This window comes from Hyaena hyaena, unplaced genomic scaffold, assembly GCF_003009895.1.
Source record: "Hyaena hyaena isolate Hyena2069 unplaced genomic scaffold, ASM300989v1 scaffold_364, whole genome shotgun sequence".
Lineage (NCBI taxonomy): Eukaryota > Metazoa > Chordata > Mammalia > Carnivora > Hyaenidae > Hyaena > Hyaena hyaena.
The window spans coordinates 729,132-744,909 of record NW_024080996.1 but is presented as its reverse complement, the minus strand read 5'-3'; the positions used below and the strand labels follow the sequence as shown (position 1 = coordinate 744,909).

Sequence of the window (15,778 nt, the reverse complement as noted above, 5' to 3'; positions counted from 1 at the left end):
TCAACAGAGGGTGTATGCAAACAGATACCTCTTGGCCAGACGAGGCCCCGATATGATGGGTTTGGCTGACGACATAGGATTTTTTTAAATGTTGGCTCTGAATGCCGTAATGCCCATTGCTCCCTCACCCACAGCCCATTCCACTCGCTGGTTTTCTGCGGTTTGTTTCCTTCTCATTTCTTTGCCCCCAGGCTCAGGAACTGCTCTGGGCTCTCAGGGAATGGCCACTACCCCTCCCACCCCCCCACCCTCATTCCCCTAAACTAGGCCTGTGACCTCTCCTGCCCCTATGACCTAAGTGTGCACAAATCTCTTTTTTCTCCTTTGGACTGGCCAACAGGGTTGGAATGTTTTCAAAAGGAATTTTACCAGGAAGCTAAAAGAAAAACAAAATCCAAAAAAGGAAAAGCAAACAGAGAGGAACGGATATGTATCCGGAGCACTGATTTCTCATCCTGAGATGATGACATTCCAGTCCAGACCGGCTGGTTTAAGGGAGTTCAGGCAGCACCAAGTCCCCCAGGCCCTGCCTCACTCAGCCTCTGAGCTCAGAGTGGCCTCCGGGTAGGTAGAGCCACCCTGGTTTGGGGGGATTATCACCCCCTGTGAGGGCCTGCTTCCTGATCGGCCCTCCCTGAGGATGTCCTCAGGTGGCCCCGGTCACGTTCAGGAGCACCACGCCCTGCAGCTTGTGTGTCCTGCCCTGCCTTTCCCACCAAGTTAGAAACAAGACGTGGCGCCACCTGCCCGGCTTTCTGTGGCTCGGGCTTGGCGGTCCTGCTCCATTTCTCTGTTCTGTTGTTTTGTCTGAAGGGGGCTCACCAGCCCACCATTACAGGTGGTTCTACCTTTTGTGGAATTTAGTTACTTTGTCTATTTTAAGAAAACGCCTGGTCTTAACCATCCAGGACTGGTCTCTGGGGAGGGGGCGCTGGGACTGCTGAGAGCAGGACCAGTTGCTAAGACCAGCAGCCCGAGGGAAAATCCGATGGACGCGTGTCGTTCTTCCCTCAATTACAGAACAGAAATAAGTGACATGCCCTGAGTGCCGATGAATGCTCAGTTCTGTTCTAACTCAGAATTCTTCCCGTACCTCCGGGTACCCTCCCCAGAAATGGTGCTCTGGGGGGTGATCTCACCGAACTCAAGTCATTTCAGTTTAATGGTATCAATTTGTCAAGCTCATAGAGTCCACAGTATCAAGAAGGTGTTTGGTCCCACATTTTCCCACCTCCCTTCCTTTTGCTCCCTCCCTAGGTCCATCCTGGACCCTCTGCCTTGGTACCAAGGTTGGGCTTCACTGGGTTTTCCTCCATCCTTCCTTCATGGGGTGTGGCTGGGGAGAGGCGAGCTTGCCTACATAGGAATGGTGGCTTCCCAAGAGGCATGGGCTCTGTAAAGCTCCTTCCCAACCAGCCTGTCCCACAAGTTGTCCTCCGGGAAGATCTCTGGCCCTCTCGCTTCCAGTGATCCGACTGGGTGGGGAGATCAGGAAAGAAGGCTGCTTCTCAGGCCTGGAGACCCAGTTGTGGGATGGAGCGAGCAGAGGAGAAAGCAAGGGGTGGGGGTAAGGTGGAGATGACTTTGCTCCCTGCAGGCTCCAGGTCTGCTTTGCTCTTACTTTGTTTTGCTTTCATTTGTTCTCACAATCCCGAGAGGAGAACTGTCCTGGGGGCCAGGCAAGGTCATTCCCCAACTGCAGAGATCTGTGGAGAACTACAGGCCAAGACTGAAACTCCACAGCGGGGTGGTTTTGATTCTCTTCTTGGCCATCTCTTGTCTGGAAGCACTTCATGAGGAGGCTTCAGGGAAGTTGAAGGAGAGTGGAGTTACCTTCATCTCACCTTTCCAACCCCAGAGCTCCCCTCTAGGCTCCTCCCCAGAATCCCTCCAAGAGTTAGGCAGACAGGCACTTACTGCCGGCCTTGGGCTCAGGACTGCTGAGCTGACTTCTTCGAGAAGAGATCCGAGAGTCGGGGGGCCAGGGAGGCAGCCCCCTTCCCAGTCGCTGGCTGTGGTTCCCCATGTCCTCCAACCAGTCTGACCTCCACTCCCACAGGGGCAGGGAGAGGGTGGGGGTCAGGAAGAGGTCATCCCGCGGGGAGGGAGGTGAGGAGGCATCTGTCAGGGAGGGTAGATTTATTTGTGAAGGGCTGGCCTTCACTCTGAGGGACCAGTTTAGGGCAGAATGTTTAGAACCTGCATAAGGCATATATCCAACCCGGAAGATAAACTAGCCCCAACTCGGCCCATCAATTCTGAGGGCAATTGGAATGAGTCCATTGGTTTCTTAGGGGGAATGGCTTGAACTGTTTCCTCCTAGCCCAGCTCTGGCCTTTGGACTTTTTAAGTTTGTTTATTTATTTTGAGACACAGAGACAGAGTGAGTGGGGGGAGGGGCAGAGGGAGAGGGAGACAGAGAATCCCAACCAGGCTCCACACTGTCCATGTGGGGCTCAAACCCAGGAAACCATGAGATCACGACCTGAGCCAAAACCAAGAGTCAGACGCTTAACCAACTGAGCCACCCAGGCACCCCCTTACCCCCATCTCTGGCCCTCCATCCATACTCTCTCCCTTTGCCCTCCTTCTCCTTGGGCATCTTTCTTCTCCCTCTGTTATGGGCACTTCTACCCTGGATTATCTTTGTTTTCCCATTTACCACAAGCCTGGTTGTTTTTCTTGGGGGCAAAGGGTAGAGTTAGGGTTCATAAGATGGGGATAGGGGATCTGACAGAGAGTATGAGGAAAGGGCACGGGGGGCCCTGAGCTACCTTCTGTTGCCATGGAGATAGTTGTCCCACTCTGGTAGACATGTGAAGGAGTGAGCCCCGCTTCTCTTTACCCCAGCCACAGACAGGGCAAGAGGAGGGGCTTACAAGCACAGTGGGAGGTAAGAGAGAAAACAGAACTTCCCATAGTGAGAATCTGAAACAGTGGGTTGGAGAAAATAGTAAATAGAAGAGGTGGGGAGCAATCTTTCCTGGTGATGGGTGTCTGGGTAAGACCAGGGACCTGGAGGGAGGGTAATACAACTGGCTGCCTCTGGGCTTTAGACTTGAACATTTTGACCTTGTTCTTGTGTGCAACCTTGGGCAAGTTAAAAAAAAAAAAAAACCGTGGGTGGCTCAGTGGGCTCAGGTCATGATTTCACAGTTCGTGGGTTCGAGCCCCGCATCAGGCTCTGTGCTGACAGCCAGCTCAGAGCCAGGAGCCTGTTTCAGATTCTGTGTCTCCCTCTCTCTTTGACCCTCCCCTGCTCACACTCTCTCTCTCTCTCTCTCAGAAATAAATAAAACATTAAAAAAAAAAAACACCTGTTTGACTTATAGTTCCCTCATTTGGAAACGAAAGATAAAGAATACTTTTCATAGAGTTGTTAATATTGAATGTATATAAAGCACTTATCATAGGGGCTGGGGCATAGTAATCATTCAATAAAATGAATTAGCTGTTTTAAGGATAACCACAAAGTCGATAATTGGGGGGAGCGTCGGTGGCTCAGTGGGTTTAGCATTCACCTCTTAATTCCAGCTCAAGTCACGGTCTCACAGTTGTGAGATCGAGCACCATGTCAGCCTCTGTGCTGACAGCACTGAGCCTGCTTGCACTTCTTTCTCTCCCTCTACCCCCCCCTCCCCCAAGGGTGTTCTCTTTCTCTCAAAATAAAGAAACAAACTTATAAAAAACAAAGACAATGATTAGGAAGACTTGCCTCCTGGTTGGGGAAAATGAAGGAGGGGTTCTTATAGGAGATGAATCCCTTCCAAGAGGTGGGAGTGAGGAGTAAGGCAGGGTGGGCTCACATACCTGTGAAGACGCAGTCGGCCTCCCTGGGCTCCAGACCAAAGCCAAAGCTGTCCACAGCCATTGCCAGGGCCCGGGCAAAGTGGGCATCAGCAAGGAAGGAGCCATCAGAGGAGCTGACGAGGCTGGCTCTGGCGCTGGGGGCGTTGTCCTCGGAGGCTGAGCCCCAGCCATTGGCCAAAGAGCCTTCGCTGGGGGTGGGGGTGGGGCAGGGCCGCGGTGGGCACAGCAAGCCCCTCACTTCGGACCCTACCCCTCCTCCGGCCCTGCCCATGTCTGCCAGCTCTGAGGCTGTCGGGATGCTGATGTAGCCGTAGGTGACAGGGGGTGAAGGAGCCCTTGGCATAGGAGACACACTATTCCTAGAAAAGGCAAGATGAGAGACAGTGCTGTGGTTGAGGTGGGTCCGCGGCACAGCAGAAACACTCCAGTTGAGATAAGCATTCTCCTGTTGTGTGTGTATCTGTAGTCCTTGGGTCATCCCTCAGGCAACTCACCTGGGGGTCTCCTCACCGTCACTGAGCTCCAGGCACAGGGCCACTTCCTCAGGAGTAAGTACACTGTCCTGATCCTCCCCCAGGGATGACAGCGAGGAGCTGGACAGACGACTGGAAGGTGGACTGGGGCCAGAGAGGGAAGAGGCCTGGGGGCTGGAGGGGCTGGGGGGACTGGAGGGGACAGGGAGGGGGAGGGGAGCGGCTGGCAGTGGGAGGGAGGAGGGAGCTTGGGGCTCCGCCGGGTGCCTGATGGGGGTAAGAGAGTGAGGACAGGGTTGTTACTGCAGACCCTATCCACCCCTCCTGCAGCCCCTGTCCAAGTGCAGCAAATACCCCCCTCACACCGCAATCCCCCACCCCTGCTTCCTAACCCCATGCCCTCTTACTGGATCTGCTGACTCTGAGTGGAGGCTTCATGGTGAGAAGCCAGGGGTGCTGGGGGGAGAGGGCGCGAAACCAGCTCATTGGAGGAACGGAGGAGCTGCGGTCCCAGGGCCCTCCAGGCAACCAGAGCTTGGGGCACAGCTCCTGGGGAACAAAAGCCTAGGGGTGAGAATGGGAAAGCCCCCATCAGCCCCAGATCCCACCCTGTCCTCCCAGCTTCCTGTTCCCACACCCCACCCACTCAGCCTCCTCAGGGACAGGAGCAGCCATCTGTAGTGGCCCCTACACCCTGCCTCACCTCTCAGGGCCTCCTCTCACCTGGGCTTTGGGAAAGGTTCTTGGAGCCTCTACTTCCCAACTCCCAGGCCCAGAGCTCCATAGGGTGGCTGGCCCGCAGAGGCGGGGAGCTGTTGGCTTGGTGCAGCTCTGCAAAGGCAAGAGTCAGTGGGTGGGGGGCAAGCCATGGTGGGCCTTTCAGACCCCAACCACAGGCTCTATATTCAGCCTTGTCATTCAGTTAGGCTTTAGGGTCCCTCAACCTAGACACAAGAAGGAAGAATCTCCCTGCATCCTCTGTCCCTCCACCTTCATCCCTGCAGCTATGGTAGGGAGGAAGGTGGCATTAGGCTTGGAGTCAAAAGACCTACCCTCACAGCCCAGCCCAGTTATATAGTTGCTATGTGACCTCAGGTAAAGCCACTAAATTTTCTGAGGTCCAGTTTCATTTGGGAACATCCAGTCAAACCATAGTTTTGCCAAATTTAATTTATTTATAAAAACAGATTGGAAAGTTCCTGGTGCCTAAAAGATACTTTGACAACTTTCTTTTCCTTATGTACACATCCTAATCTTCCTGATCTCTATACCCCCACATTGTTCCTCTTCTCATGAATTCTGGCTCTGTGAAGACAAATACCCCTTCTTTTCTTAAAGAGAAACTTAATATCCATTTCTCACATTACAAATATCTCATGTGGTTGTGGATAACCTTTCCCCGAGAAACCTGAGTGTTTCCCACTTGGGAGGAAGGGTTGAGCCGAGTAGATAAGACAATGCTACACCATGCTGGGTGTGACAGGAGTCAACTGAAGAAGAGAGAACTTCTAGAATAAGGAAGATGTGTTGGCCTCACCCAGGAGGCAGTGCCCTACCCGTAGATACTCAATGATATTTGTCAAATGAATAAGCAAATGGATGGATAATATCAGAGATGTGGATATAAACACAAGGTGAGAAGAATCACAAGATGGTGGCTACCATCAGGCTGCCACATGACCACTTAAGTGGGCTCTCAGTGAACTCTGACAGTAGGGAAGCTGAGGTAACTGAAGAAACAGACCCAGCTGGGGGCAGTAACCCTAGAGTATGCTTCTTGGTCAGGCCAAAACCCAAATGGATCTAAGCTTAAACCAGAAGAGAACTGGAAGGGTGGTAGAGGGAAGAGATTTCCTCAAGACCAGGAACCAAAAAAAACCATCAAGTAAAGGAAAAAAAAGAAACAGTCTTCAGATTAGTACCACATGATCAGAAGCTCAGTTAGGAAAGGGGTTCCTTCCTTGGTAAACCGGAGACCAGGCAGGACCCTCAAGGCACAGCTGTCCTCAAAGATTTGGATGCCACCAAGGGCAGGTTCAGAGCAGGGACGAGATCAAGACTACAGCATTCACTGAGACTTTGGGGCCCCCGGGAACCCATATACAGTCGCCAGACCTTCTGAGCCTCTGGGATGAAAACCCACACAATGGCTAGACTTCCTCCACTAACATTTCCTTTTGTACCTAGGCTGCTTTGTTTTTTTAATTTCCTTTAGTTGTTGTATGACCTGGGGAGTTCTGGAGGCCAACTTCAGGTGCTCCAACTTGGCTCTCAATGGCTTTGTCTCGTCTAGTGCCTGGCTTCCTGAGTAAGCTCAGAAATGGGGACACATGATGGTTGGTTGGTTTGTGTGGAAAAGGAAGAGGAAAGGCTAGTCCTAGAAAAGGCCACATTGGTCCCAACCCATTCATTTCCTCTAAAGGATTCTCATAACAAAAAGTCTCCTTCCACCCTGCTTGAGATTATTTGGATTTCGCTGTTATTTGAGCAACTACACAAGAAAAATGTTATGACAGTGAGGTCAAATCTCACTGGGCACACCTGAATAGCAATAAATATTTGTATTAATGAATGAATGAACGAATTAGGATATTCAATGGACACATCTGGCAGAGTGGAACTAAGACCCTTATATAATGGATGAAACATGGGAGAGTACAGTTGTGGGCACGGAGGTGGTGGAGAAACAAAAACCCACCTAAGGGCAAATAATAAGAAAAAAGAATAAACAGGCCAAGGGGAGTAGGGGACCTGAGATTGCTTGCCAGAAGACAAAGGATCCTCAGTCTTTAGGACTCACAGCAGTGGACCCAACTCCATGGCTCTGACCAGACCATAGTGCTTCTTGCTGCCTCTGAGGTCCCAGGAGCCAGAGGTGGGCTATTAAGTGTCCACCAGCCCAGGGGCATCACTATGGTCAACCAGCAGGGCTGGGGTGAAAAGACACAGGGTGGAATGAGGACCTAAGTCTCATCTTGAAATTGGAACCTTTCTTAAGAGTTCGTTGTAGAAAACTACTCACTTTTCCCCGGCAGTTTTAACATTTGAAGATGAGCTCTATATTAAGTCCAAGTCAGTGTCATTCTCCATGGGAAGGCTGGGTTGTAAATGAGCCTGATTCAACCCCTTTTTAGCTGCTATTTCATTCCCACCGAGGATTCTTAATGCAATAGCTCTGCGGGGAAGCTGGAAAGAATGCCAGCTTTGCTAATATTTAGAGTCATAAAGTTCTGGATATTGGACAAGTTCTTAATTACTCTGTATCCATCTTTGTCTCTGTGAAATTTGGATTATATCCACTTAAAAAAAAAGAATTGGCTGCAGGACATTTCTAAGTCTTACTAAGCAGCACAGAAGGCTTGTGAAGACAGCAGGTGGAGCGCAGGCCTGTGTTCAGAAACAAGAGAAAGTAGTCAGTGATAGAATAGAATCTTCTAAGAGAACTCCCAGAGGGTGGCCTTAGGAAGCAGACCAGCCTGGCTTCAAATCTGAGCTCGGCAGCTTACTGACTTGTGGGATTTTGAACAAGGGACTCATTTCTGATCCTCTTTCCTCATCTGCAAAATTAGAGGAAGAATATCTAGCCAGTAGGTTGGGGGGATTCAACGAAACAACAAATAAAGCACCTAATGCAGAGCAGTTCCTAAAGAAACAGAGACTGTAATTATTTCCCTCTGCAAAGGCAAAGCGAGTAGCTGGAAGTCCGGTGAGGAATCTGGGCAGAAAGGAATTACTCTTCTTCTCCGGGAAGTGAGTGGGGGAGTCAGTGTCTGGAGAGGCAGGTGCACAGTGCACGAGGTTATGAGGCTTCGAGCTAGCACTGGTCACACGCCGCCAGGTTTAGAGTTAATTACGTGCCGATCAGGCACTGTCATCGGACTCTGAGCCCTTGGATGGCAAGAGCTGTCTCTTGTGTTCCCACGTCTGGCCTACAGTGGTGCTTATGAAATGTTTGCCAAGTTCAACTGAATGCAGAAAGAGGGCCCACTACTGACGTGGGCCAAGTGGAAGCAGAGAACAATGTAAAGAAAAATGGAGGCCAGCACACCCCGGGCTTAGTGCTTTGGTGATAGCGGAGAGACCCCGTGTCCAGCAGAGCAGGGAACTGGGGGACCGTGGGTGGGGTAGAGCGCACGTCTCGCTTCCAGGTCCCCCGGCCATGGTCCCACTGCATTCCCACTCCTGATCCTCCTGCCACCTGCTTCAGACTGTCTCTATGCTCCCCATCTTTACCTTGCTTCTTCTTGGCCTTCCACGCCTCCACAGGGGCCAGAGGCAAGCGCGGAGAAGAGAGTCCCCTGCGGCTGCAGAGGCTATCTGGACTGGGCCAGGGGCTGGAGAGCCGGGCCAGCTGGGGTGGGAGGCGCCTGACAGCTGGGGTCCGGGGGCTTGGCCGGGCTGGGGGGCTGGAAGGCAGCTCAGCGATGAGGGAGCCATAAAAAGTGCTGGTGTCAGGAAGCAGGGGCACACCAGGGCTTCGGGGATCCCAGGAGATCACTGTGGTAAAAACGACAGGAAGAATTACGGTGAGTGCCTCCCACCCCACGACGCCCATCTCCAGCCCTGGGATCCCTGCCCCACTGCAGGGCCCTGGACCCACTGGGCATGCTCACAGGAGCGACGGCAGTCTTGCGGGTCCCGGGGGTCCACTCCCAGCCTGCTGCTGAGGCTGCTGCTGCTGCTCAGGTCCCGAGAGCCAGAGGTGGAGCGCCAGGTGTCTGCCAGCCAAGGGGAGTCACTGTGATCCATCCTGGGTCAATGGAAGGGGGGGCGGGGCAGGAGAAATGGGGCCAGGTGAGAACATGGGCCAAGACCTCCAGCCCAGTGGGTAGCAGAAGGGGTTGAGTAGACGGTGGTAGCAGCTTTATTCTCGCTGCTTTCTAGCTCTTTACAGACTCCTTAAGATCTCTGACCTGGCATCCCCAAACTCAGCTGTCCTTTCTTTTCCTGGGACCGGGGGAAGCCCAAGGGGCCCAAAATGAGGAGGCATTAAAGAGAGACAGCTATGTGTTGAGACGAAGAGAACACAGATCCGGGACAGACAAACTCGGTGTGAAAATCTCCATCTTCTACAGCCTATGTGTGCAACCCTGGGCAAAGAAGTCTATTAGCCTCTCTAAGCCCTGGTTCTTTATCTGTAAAAGGGCAACAAAAAAGGCTTCCATATAAGGCTGATGTTGTGAGTTGAAATGAGGAAATGTGAGATCACTCAGCTGGCAGAGTAAGAGTTTGCTACATGGAATTTGCCTTCTCTACCTCTAGTTTGGTTCCCTTTGAACCGGGCGTCCTGCTGGCTGCCCGAGTGATCTTTCAAGAGCAGAGATCACACCAAAGCACTCCTCTGCCTAGAACCTCCAGGGGCTCCCCATTTACCAAGATAGAGCCCAGCTGCCTAGCACAGTGAACAGGACCTTTGCTGGTCTGGCCTTCAGCTCCCTCACCTTATCCTTTACTCTGATGCATCTTGTACCCTATGTGCTAGTCAGACCAAACAGCTGATCTTTCCCTCGGAACATAGCGGGCTAGTTCTTCCTGCTGCTGCTTTTGACTTCCCCCTTCTTACCATCAGGGTAAATGCGGAATTTTTCCCCACCCCACCTCTTCCACGTATCTCTTACATGTTTCTGCACGTCTAGCTCTCGATTGTATTCATATGCTAGCATGGTTGTCTGGTGGATGGAGCCTGTGCTAAAGAAATGGATGAACAGAGTAATCAGAATGGAATCTCCTTCAAAGACAAGGGATAAGGTCCCAGGGGAGCCAGAGAAGGTTCAGGGACAGAACAAAGGCCGAGAGGTAGCTGGAAGACAAAGGTCACTGAGCACAGAATGATACAGGAATATAGGGCCTCAGCCCACTTGGGACCTTGGTCTGGGCTGAGAAACTGACAGCAAAATGGCAACCCAAGGGCTGGATGTGGTTGGCACATTGTAGGTACTTGATAAACTTCTGTTGAAAGATGCAGACTTGGAACGTGAAGCCAATCACGTTGAGAGGAAATCCAATGCGATAAAGAGCAGGAGAAGGTGGGCAGAGAGATGAAATGGTTATTTAGTGTAAGACTCAGCCAGTAGGACAAAAAGGGATCTTTTCTTTCTTAGCATCTTGTCTCATAACCGCAGACTTGCTTTGGCAGCCAAAGACACTTGAAGCAGGTGTGCCTGCAAGCGGACCCTGCTATGGAGGAGGAGTGAGAATTGAGAACGTAGGGGCAGAGCGCCCTCTGCTGGAACTGGGGGTATTACTGTGAAGGAGATCACTGTAGGTGATTTTCTGAAGGCAAAGGCACTACTTACTGCTAGGTGGACATTGGGTGTACAGAGAAAACTAGAAATTAGTCTGGTCCTCCCGTGCTAGTTATTCCCCACCTAGCAGAATGAGACAGCAGGAGAGTGTAGTAAGGATTAGTGAGAGGTGGGTGACAAGAGCCCTGGATCAGGAATTCAGAAGGCCAGCTACTTAGCAGTGTTGGCTTGGGCAAAGTCACTTAAGTCATGAGTCTCCATTTACTCAACTGTCAAGTGGTGTGATCGGAGCATTAAGGAAAGAAATTAATTCTCACTTGGAGCTCAGGAGAGGTTTGGGTAGTAGGATCCCAAACTGCCTGGCGATAGAGGAGATAAGTATTCCATCCAATTCTCTGTCCTGGCTCCACTGTCCCTTGGCCCCTCTACCTGCCCCCTCCTCTCAAACCCCTCCCCTTTCATCTCTCACCTGTGTTTTAGGATGGCATCTTCACTGGTATATCTGTACAGACCTGGGAGAGAGCAAAAGGAAGGCTAAATCCAGAGTGTCTAACACCTGGCCAGAGATCTAACCCCCTGTATGGTTCTCCCTGGACCCCAGGGAGTGCATCCTCTCACCTGGGCCCAGGTGCACCCCAGCTCTGCGACGGCGGTGGACACACACGGCGGTGCCCAGCAGCAGCAGCCAGAGCACAACACCGCCACTAGCAATCACTTCTGGACGCCTTAGGGCGGCCCTCAGCTGCTCCAGGGTCCAGGGACCATCGCTGAGTTCTTGGGTGGCTCGCTCCATGGTCCGCTCTATGTGAGAATTTGAGGTCAGTGGGAGGGGCCGGTGGGGCTATGAGGGTCATGCAGACAATAAGATGGAAGGGTGAGGCAGGAAGAGGGAGAGAGGAAGGTGGGGATGGGGGTTCCGGGGAATGGGTGGGCACTGCCCTCACCTAAGAGGAGGCAGACAGGGTTACTGGGGGGCCCAGCTCCAGCGCCAGTGACTGCAGCCACCTGTATGCAGTAGGAACCTGGCATTCGGGTGGCCATCTCCAGCTGGGTCTGCTCAGCCGCCACAGTCCAGTTGGCTGGGGGCAATGAAGTGTTGCCCAGGGTCCAGACCTGAGGCACAAGCGGAAGTGAGCACTCACCACCTGTCCCCCTGCACCTTCCCGGAGGCTGAAACCTCCATCTCTGGGCATGTGATCATCCTGCCCCGCTGTTCCCCGGGGGGAACACTCCCTTACCCGATGTAGCCACACTTCCTATTCCCTTCTCCCTAGAATGAGACAGCCTTCTGTCTAGGCTGACAGAACACCGGTGGGGGAAGCGATCTGCTAAAATAGATGCTAGACCACGGCTCTCAAACTTGACTATGCTTTGGGGTCACTGGGAGGATTTGTTACCAACCCAGGTTGCTAGGCCCATCCCTGAGTTTCTGATTCATGAAGCCTGGGAAGGACCCAAGGCTTTGCATTTCTAACAAGTTGTTGGGTGATGCTGGTGTTGCTGGTCCAAGAGCCACATTCCGATAACACTGCCTTAGAAGTTGACAGTCAGAAGTGGCCTGGCTTGATTCCTGTTCTGTTTCCTGTACCTGTGGCCTTGGCCTCACTCTCCATTTCCATACATTAGGGCCGATAACCCAGGACGGACTGGGAGGTGAAATGAAATCACATAGGAAAGGGCCTGGCAGCGTCTGGCAGACACTTGCTCAGCAACGGCACATGTTCCTGGTTTCTCTGCACAGGTGCTGTTTCCCAGTGCCCGGAGCAAGGGTACTCAGGATGCCAGGCGAGAGGATGTCCTGGCACCACTAGGAAGGTGTGGAGGGGTACCTGGTAGCCACGGATGATGCCATTGTGGTTCTCAGCAGGTGGTGGGACCCAGCTTACAAGAACGCTGCCATTCCCAGGTTTTAAGGTCACCTCCCGGGGAGGGGCATTGGGCACTGGAGGGGAGGAAGAGAGGCTGTAAGGGATGCTGAAGGAGGGGACTCTAGGAACAAGATGTAGGACGGGGACACGGTCAGAGGCCACACTGGCAAGAACAGGAGATTCTTGCAGCTCTGCTCGCCTGGCCATGGCAGAGGGAAGTCCAGGAGTAAGGCCCACCATCCCTCCAGGCTGGAGTGGGACAGTCCAGGGGCCCACAGACAAGAAGGTGTCAGAGAGTACACTGTTGAATCCTGAGGACATCTGTCTCTGACCTTGTTCAGGCAACCTCAGGAGCAGCACGTTGCTGTCAGGACCTTGAGCCCGGCCGGAGGATGGTCTCACCTTGAACTCGTAGTCTTTGCCCCAGAGGAGGCCCCCCAGCTCTGCACTCTGCCAGCCGGTGAGCAGGGCCTCTGCCCATGGAGCTCCCGGGCCTCCTGGGGCCGTCTGGACCCTGAACAGTGCTGTGTAGGACTGAGCAGGTGCCGCAGGGCCACTCACCTGGGAAAGAGTGCAGAGGACAGATAGGAGGGGGGGAGTCAAGGAGCTGGCAGCCGGCTCTTTCTTGAGCCTTGGACTGGAATCCACCCCTAGGTCCTGGGCCTCACCTTCCAGCTGAGCCACACAGCAGGCCCGGGTTTGGTGCTCTTTGCGGGGTCTGGGTTCAGCAGGGTCACATTTTCCAGCTGAATGTGCACAGCCAGCAACTCCAGAGGCTCCTTGTAGTTCTGGGGCTCTGTGGAGAGCACAGGGCTGGGCTGGGCCCTACAGGCCAGACTGATGGGATTGAGGAGTGAGACATCCCCCAGACTTGGAGCAATCACAACTCCCCGATGTCCACTCTAAGATGAGGGAATATGCCTCTAAATAGGGTCCGTGTCACTCTGACCTTGATCCCAGGTTGACCCCCACATACCTGACCCCAGCCAGAACCAGGCTGAAACTTCAGCCGACCAGCCTCGACTTACCCTGGACAGACACCCTGGCTGCCCGGCTCTCCCGCCGTCCTGCGCTGTTGGTGGCCACACACATATAGGTGCCGGCGTCGCTCTTCTCTGCTCTTGCTATCTGCAGGGAGCCCCTGGAGACCTGTCAGGGCCAGGTGCTTTGTGAGGTCTCCCATGTAGGGAGGGGCTCAGACTGGGGAGGGAAGCTTAAGGCCTCATGGCCTCTCCTTCCTCAAATTCCGCAGAGGACACGGGGCTGTGACTCCCTCGGGGTGTGCCCAGTTATGCTCAGGACCAGAGAAAGTACGGGGTGGGGGAGGGGGTGGAGCTCTGCTCACCTTGCGCTGCCCTGGCTGTAGGGCCAGCGGTTTTCCATCCTTCCACCACGAGACTGTGGGCTCTGGGTGGCCCCAGGGCGGCCCACACTCCAGAATCACCTGCTTGCCCACAGTGGCCACTGTATCTTGAGGCTGGGTCTGGAAATCCTCGCGAAGGACTGCAGGGATGACAGAGGGTCAGCAGGGAGGAGCGTCCAGTGCTCCCCTCCACAGAGGTCCTGCCTTGGCGTCTCCTACCACACACGCCCCATTCTGGTTTATCCACCGTTTCGCTGCCTTGTGTTCACTCTTCAGAGCCCCAGCCTGCTCGGTTCACCCATCCCAGGCCTTCCCTCATAGAGACCGGCCTGTACGTCCTCACCACAGGCATCTGGCCCTGGGTGTGCCCAGCCCTGGGCCTCCCCTCCCAGGCCTTACCAGCCACAGATAGCCGAGCGCCTCGGCTGACCGCTGTGCCCAGCCGGTTGCTGGCCTCACATGCGTAGACACCCAGATCTGTGGACGGGGCCTGGTCGTCGTGGGCATGTCCCCGGGCAGGGGGCCGCAGCAGCAGCAGCGTTCCGTCTGGTAGGAGGTGGTGTATATCTGGGGGCACCATGCTCAGGGGCTGCCCGTTCAGCAGCCAGCGGATGGTGGGAGGCGGCTGGCCCGAGGCTCGGCAGCTCATCTTGGTGGGGCCAGGGCCCTGGAGCAGCTGGTCCTGGGGATGGACTAGGATCTGGGGAGGGGAGTCCTGAGCCATACCTCCTGGAAGGGAAAGAGGGGCGGAGCCCAGTCTGACTACCAACAGGGCCCCCAAATCCCTGAACATCTCTTCTGCCCTCTCTTGCCTGAAGATAACATCTACTAGTAACCTAGCTGGGAGGAGAGAGAGCTGGCACGCAGGGCATCCAAGCAAGAGTCTGCAGGGCGCTCAATCTATATCTCTGTCTCTGTCTCACACATACCTCATCATCATCATCATCATCATCATCATCATCATCACCATCACCACCACATCTGGTACCCCCACTAAAAAAGGGAAGCAAGGGAGGAAAGGGGGCCTCTTCTCTCCCCGTCCAGGCCTCGGATCAAGGAAGCAGAGGCTAGGAGAGGGGAGGGCCACACTCACCCGTGACAAGCAGAAGCAGGAGAGGCAGGGGCCACGGGACCCCAAGAAGGCCTGCTCCTCCAGCGCCCATGGCTGCTCTCGGGCCTCTGTCCTTGTCCCAAGCACTTTGTCCTGCAGCTCTGAGCTCACAGCGGAGGGAAGGAGGGGCGGGGTGGGGTGGCGGTGGTTGTTTGTGACCGAGACTCTGCCCCAGGAGGGAAGCAGCTTTGAGGAAACCCCTGCTTCCTGCCTGGCCCTCGGTGCCTTGGAGAACTGGGAGGAGACAAGCAGAGAGAAACTGCCCTTGACCCCTTTAGCCATCACCCCTGACTCCAGCCCCAGCCCTGAAGTTAACCTTGTGATCTAGTCTGGGATCTCCTAAAGGCTCCTCACACTGACGTAATTCTAAGCACAGCCTTCATCCTTTAACTTTCAGCCTCCATCTAAACCTTCCTGGCAGTTCTTACCCCTCTGCTCCAGGTGGCTCCCTGCTAGAGTGGAATGGAGGCCCCGAGGTGTAGGCCCAGGGCACGGCACTAAGAAGCTGAGTGGAGAGAAAAGTGGGCTGAGGCAGCTAAGGAGAGGGAAGCAGGAGCATATGGTCATCCCACAGCCTGTTTCCGCAAAGACAGGCGGGTGGGTAGGGCAGAAGACGGGAAGGCTTCAGAGGCTCTGGGACAATCTGGGAGACGCTCACGGTTCCTGTTCAGCTCATAGACAAAGGAAATAAGCTCTCTGAGACCTTGAGCGAGTCACTTCATCCTTGCAAGCTCGTTTCCTTGCCTGTAAAGTCGGAGCAAGAATGTGGTGCCTGAGTGGCTCAGTCGGCTAAGTGTCCAACTCTTGATTTCAGCTCAGGTCATGATTTTGCGGTTTTGTGAGTTCAAGCCCCGCATCAGGCTCTGTGCTGGCAGAGCAGAGCCTGCTTGGGATTCTCTGTCTCCTCT

At 53.9% G+C, this 15,778-nt stretch overlaps 1 protein-coding gene across 1 annotated transcript; it reads right to left on the bottom strand.

Annotated features, from left to right (window-relative positions):
- Nucleotides 1-1,144: 1,144 nt before the first annotated feature.
- On the bottom strand, nucleotides 1,145-15,370 carry ROBO4 (roundabout guidance receptor 4). Its single transcript, XM_039250270.1, has 19 exons — nucleotides 15,299-15,370; nucleotides 14,853-15,104; nucleotides 14,159-14,488; nucleotides 13,742-13,899; nucleotides 13,425-13,545; nucleotides 13,065-13,192; nucleotides 12,729-12,957; nucleotides 12,358-12,470; nucleotides 11,473-11,641; nucleotides 11,147-11,329; nucleotides 10,998-11,040; nucleotides 8,897-9,033; nucleotides 8,517-8,780; nucleotides 5,007-5,114; nucleotides 4,691-4,832; nucleotides 4,305-4,550; nucleotides 3,811-4,169; nucleotides 1,918-2,121; nucleotides 1,145-1,802 (listed from the first exon to the last, which is right to left on the bottom strand). The coding sequence occupies exons 2-19, from the start codon at nucleotides 14,920-14,922 to the stop codon at nucleotides 1,792-1,794; spliced, it is 3,015 nt and encodes a 1,004-aa protein (XP_039106201.1). The 5' UTR covers nucleotides 14,923-15,104; nucleotides 15,299-15,370; the 3' UTR covers nucleotides 1,145-1,791.
- Nucleotides 15,371-15,778: the final 408 nt, after the last annotated feature.

What these genes read in the sequence shown, in the direction of transcription:
- ROBO4 (XM_039250270.1), bottom strand. Translation starts at nt 14,922, where the DNA reads ATGGGCGCTGGAGGAGCAGGCCTTCTTGGGGTCCCGTGGCCCCTGCCT. An exon ending in TGGGGTGCACCTGGGCCCAG is followed by an intron (nt 11,041 to 11,146) that starts GTGAGAGGATGC and finishes GCTCTCTCCCAG; the next exon opens with GTCTGTACAGATATACCAGT. An exon ending in GGCCGACTGCGTCTTCACAG is followed by an intron (nt 2,122 to 3,810) that starts GTATGTGAGCCC and finishes CCTCCCTGACAG; the next exon opens with ATGCCTCCTCACCTCCCTCC.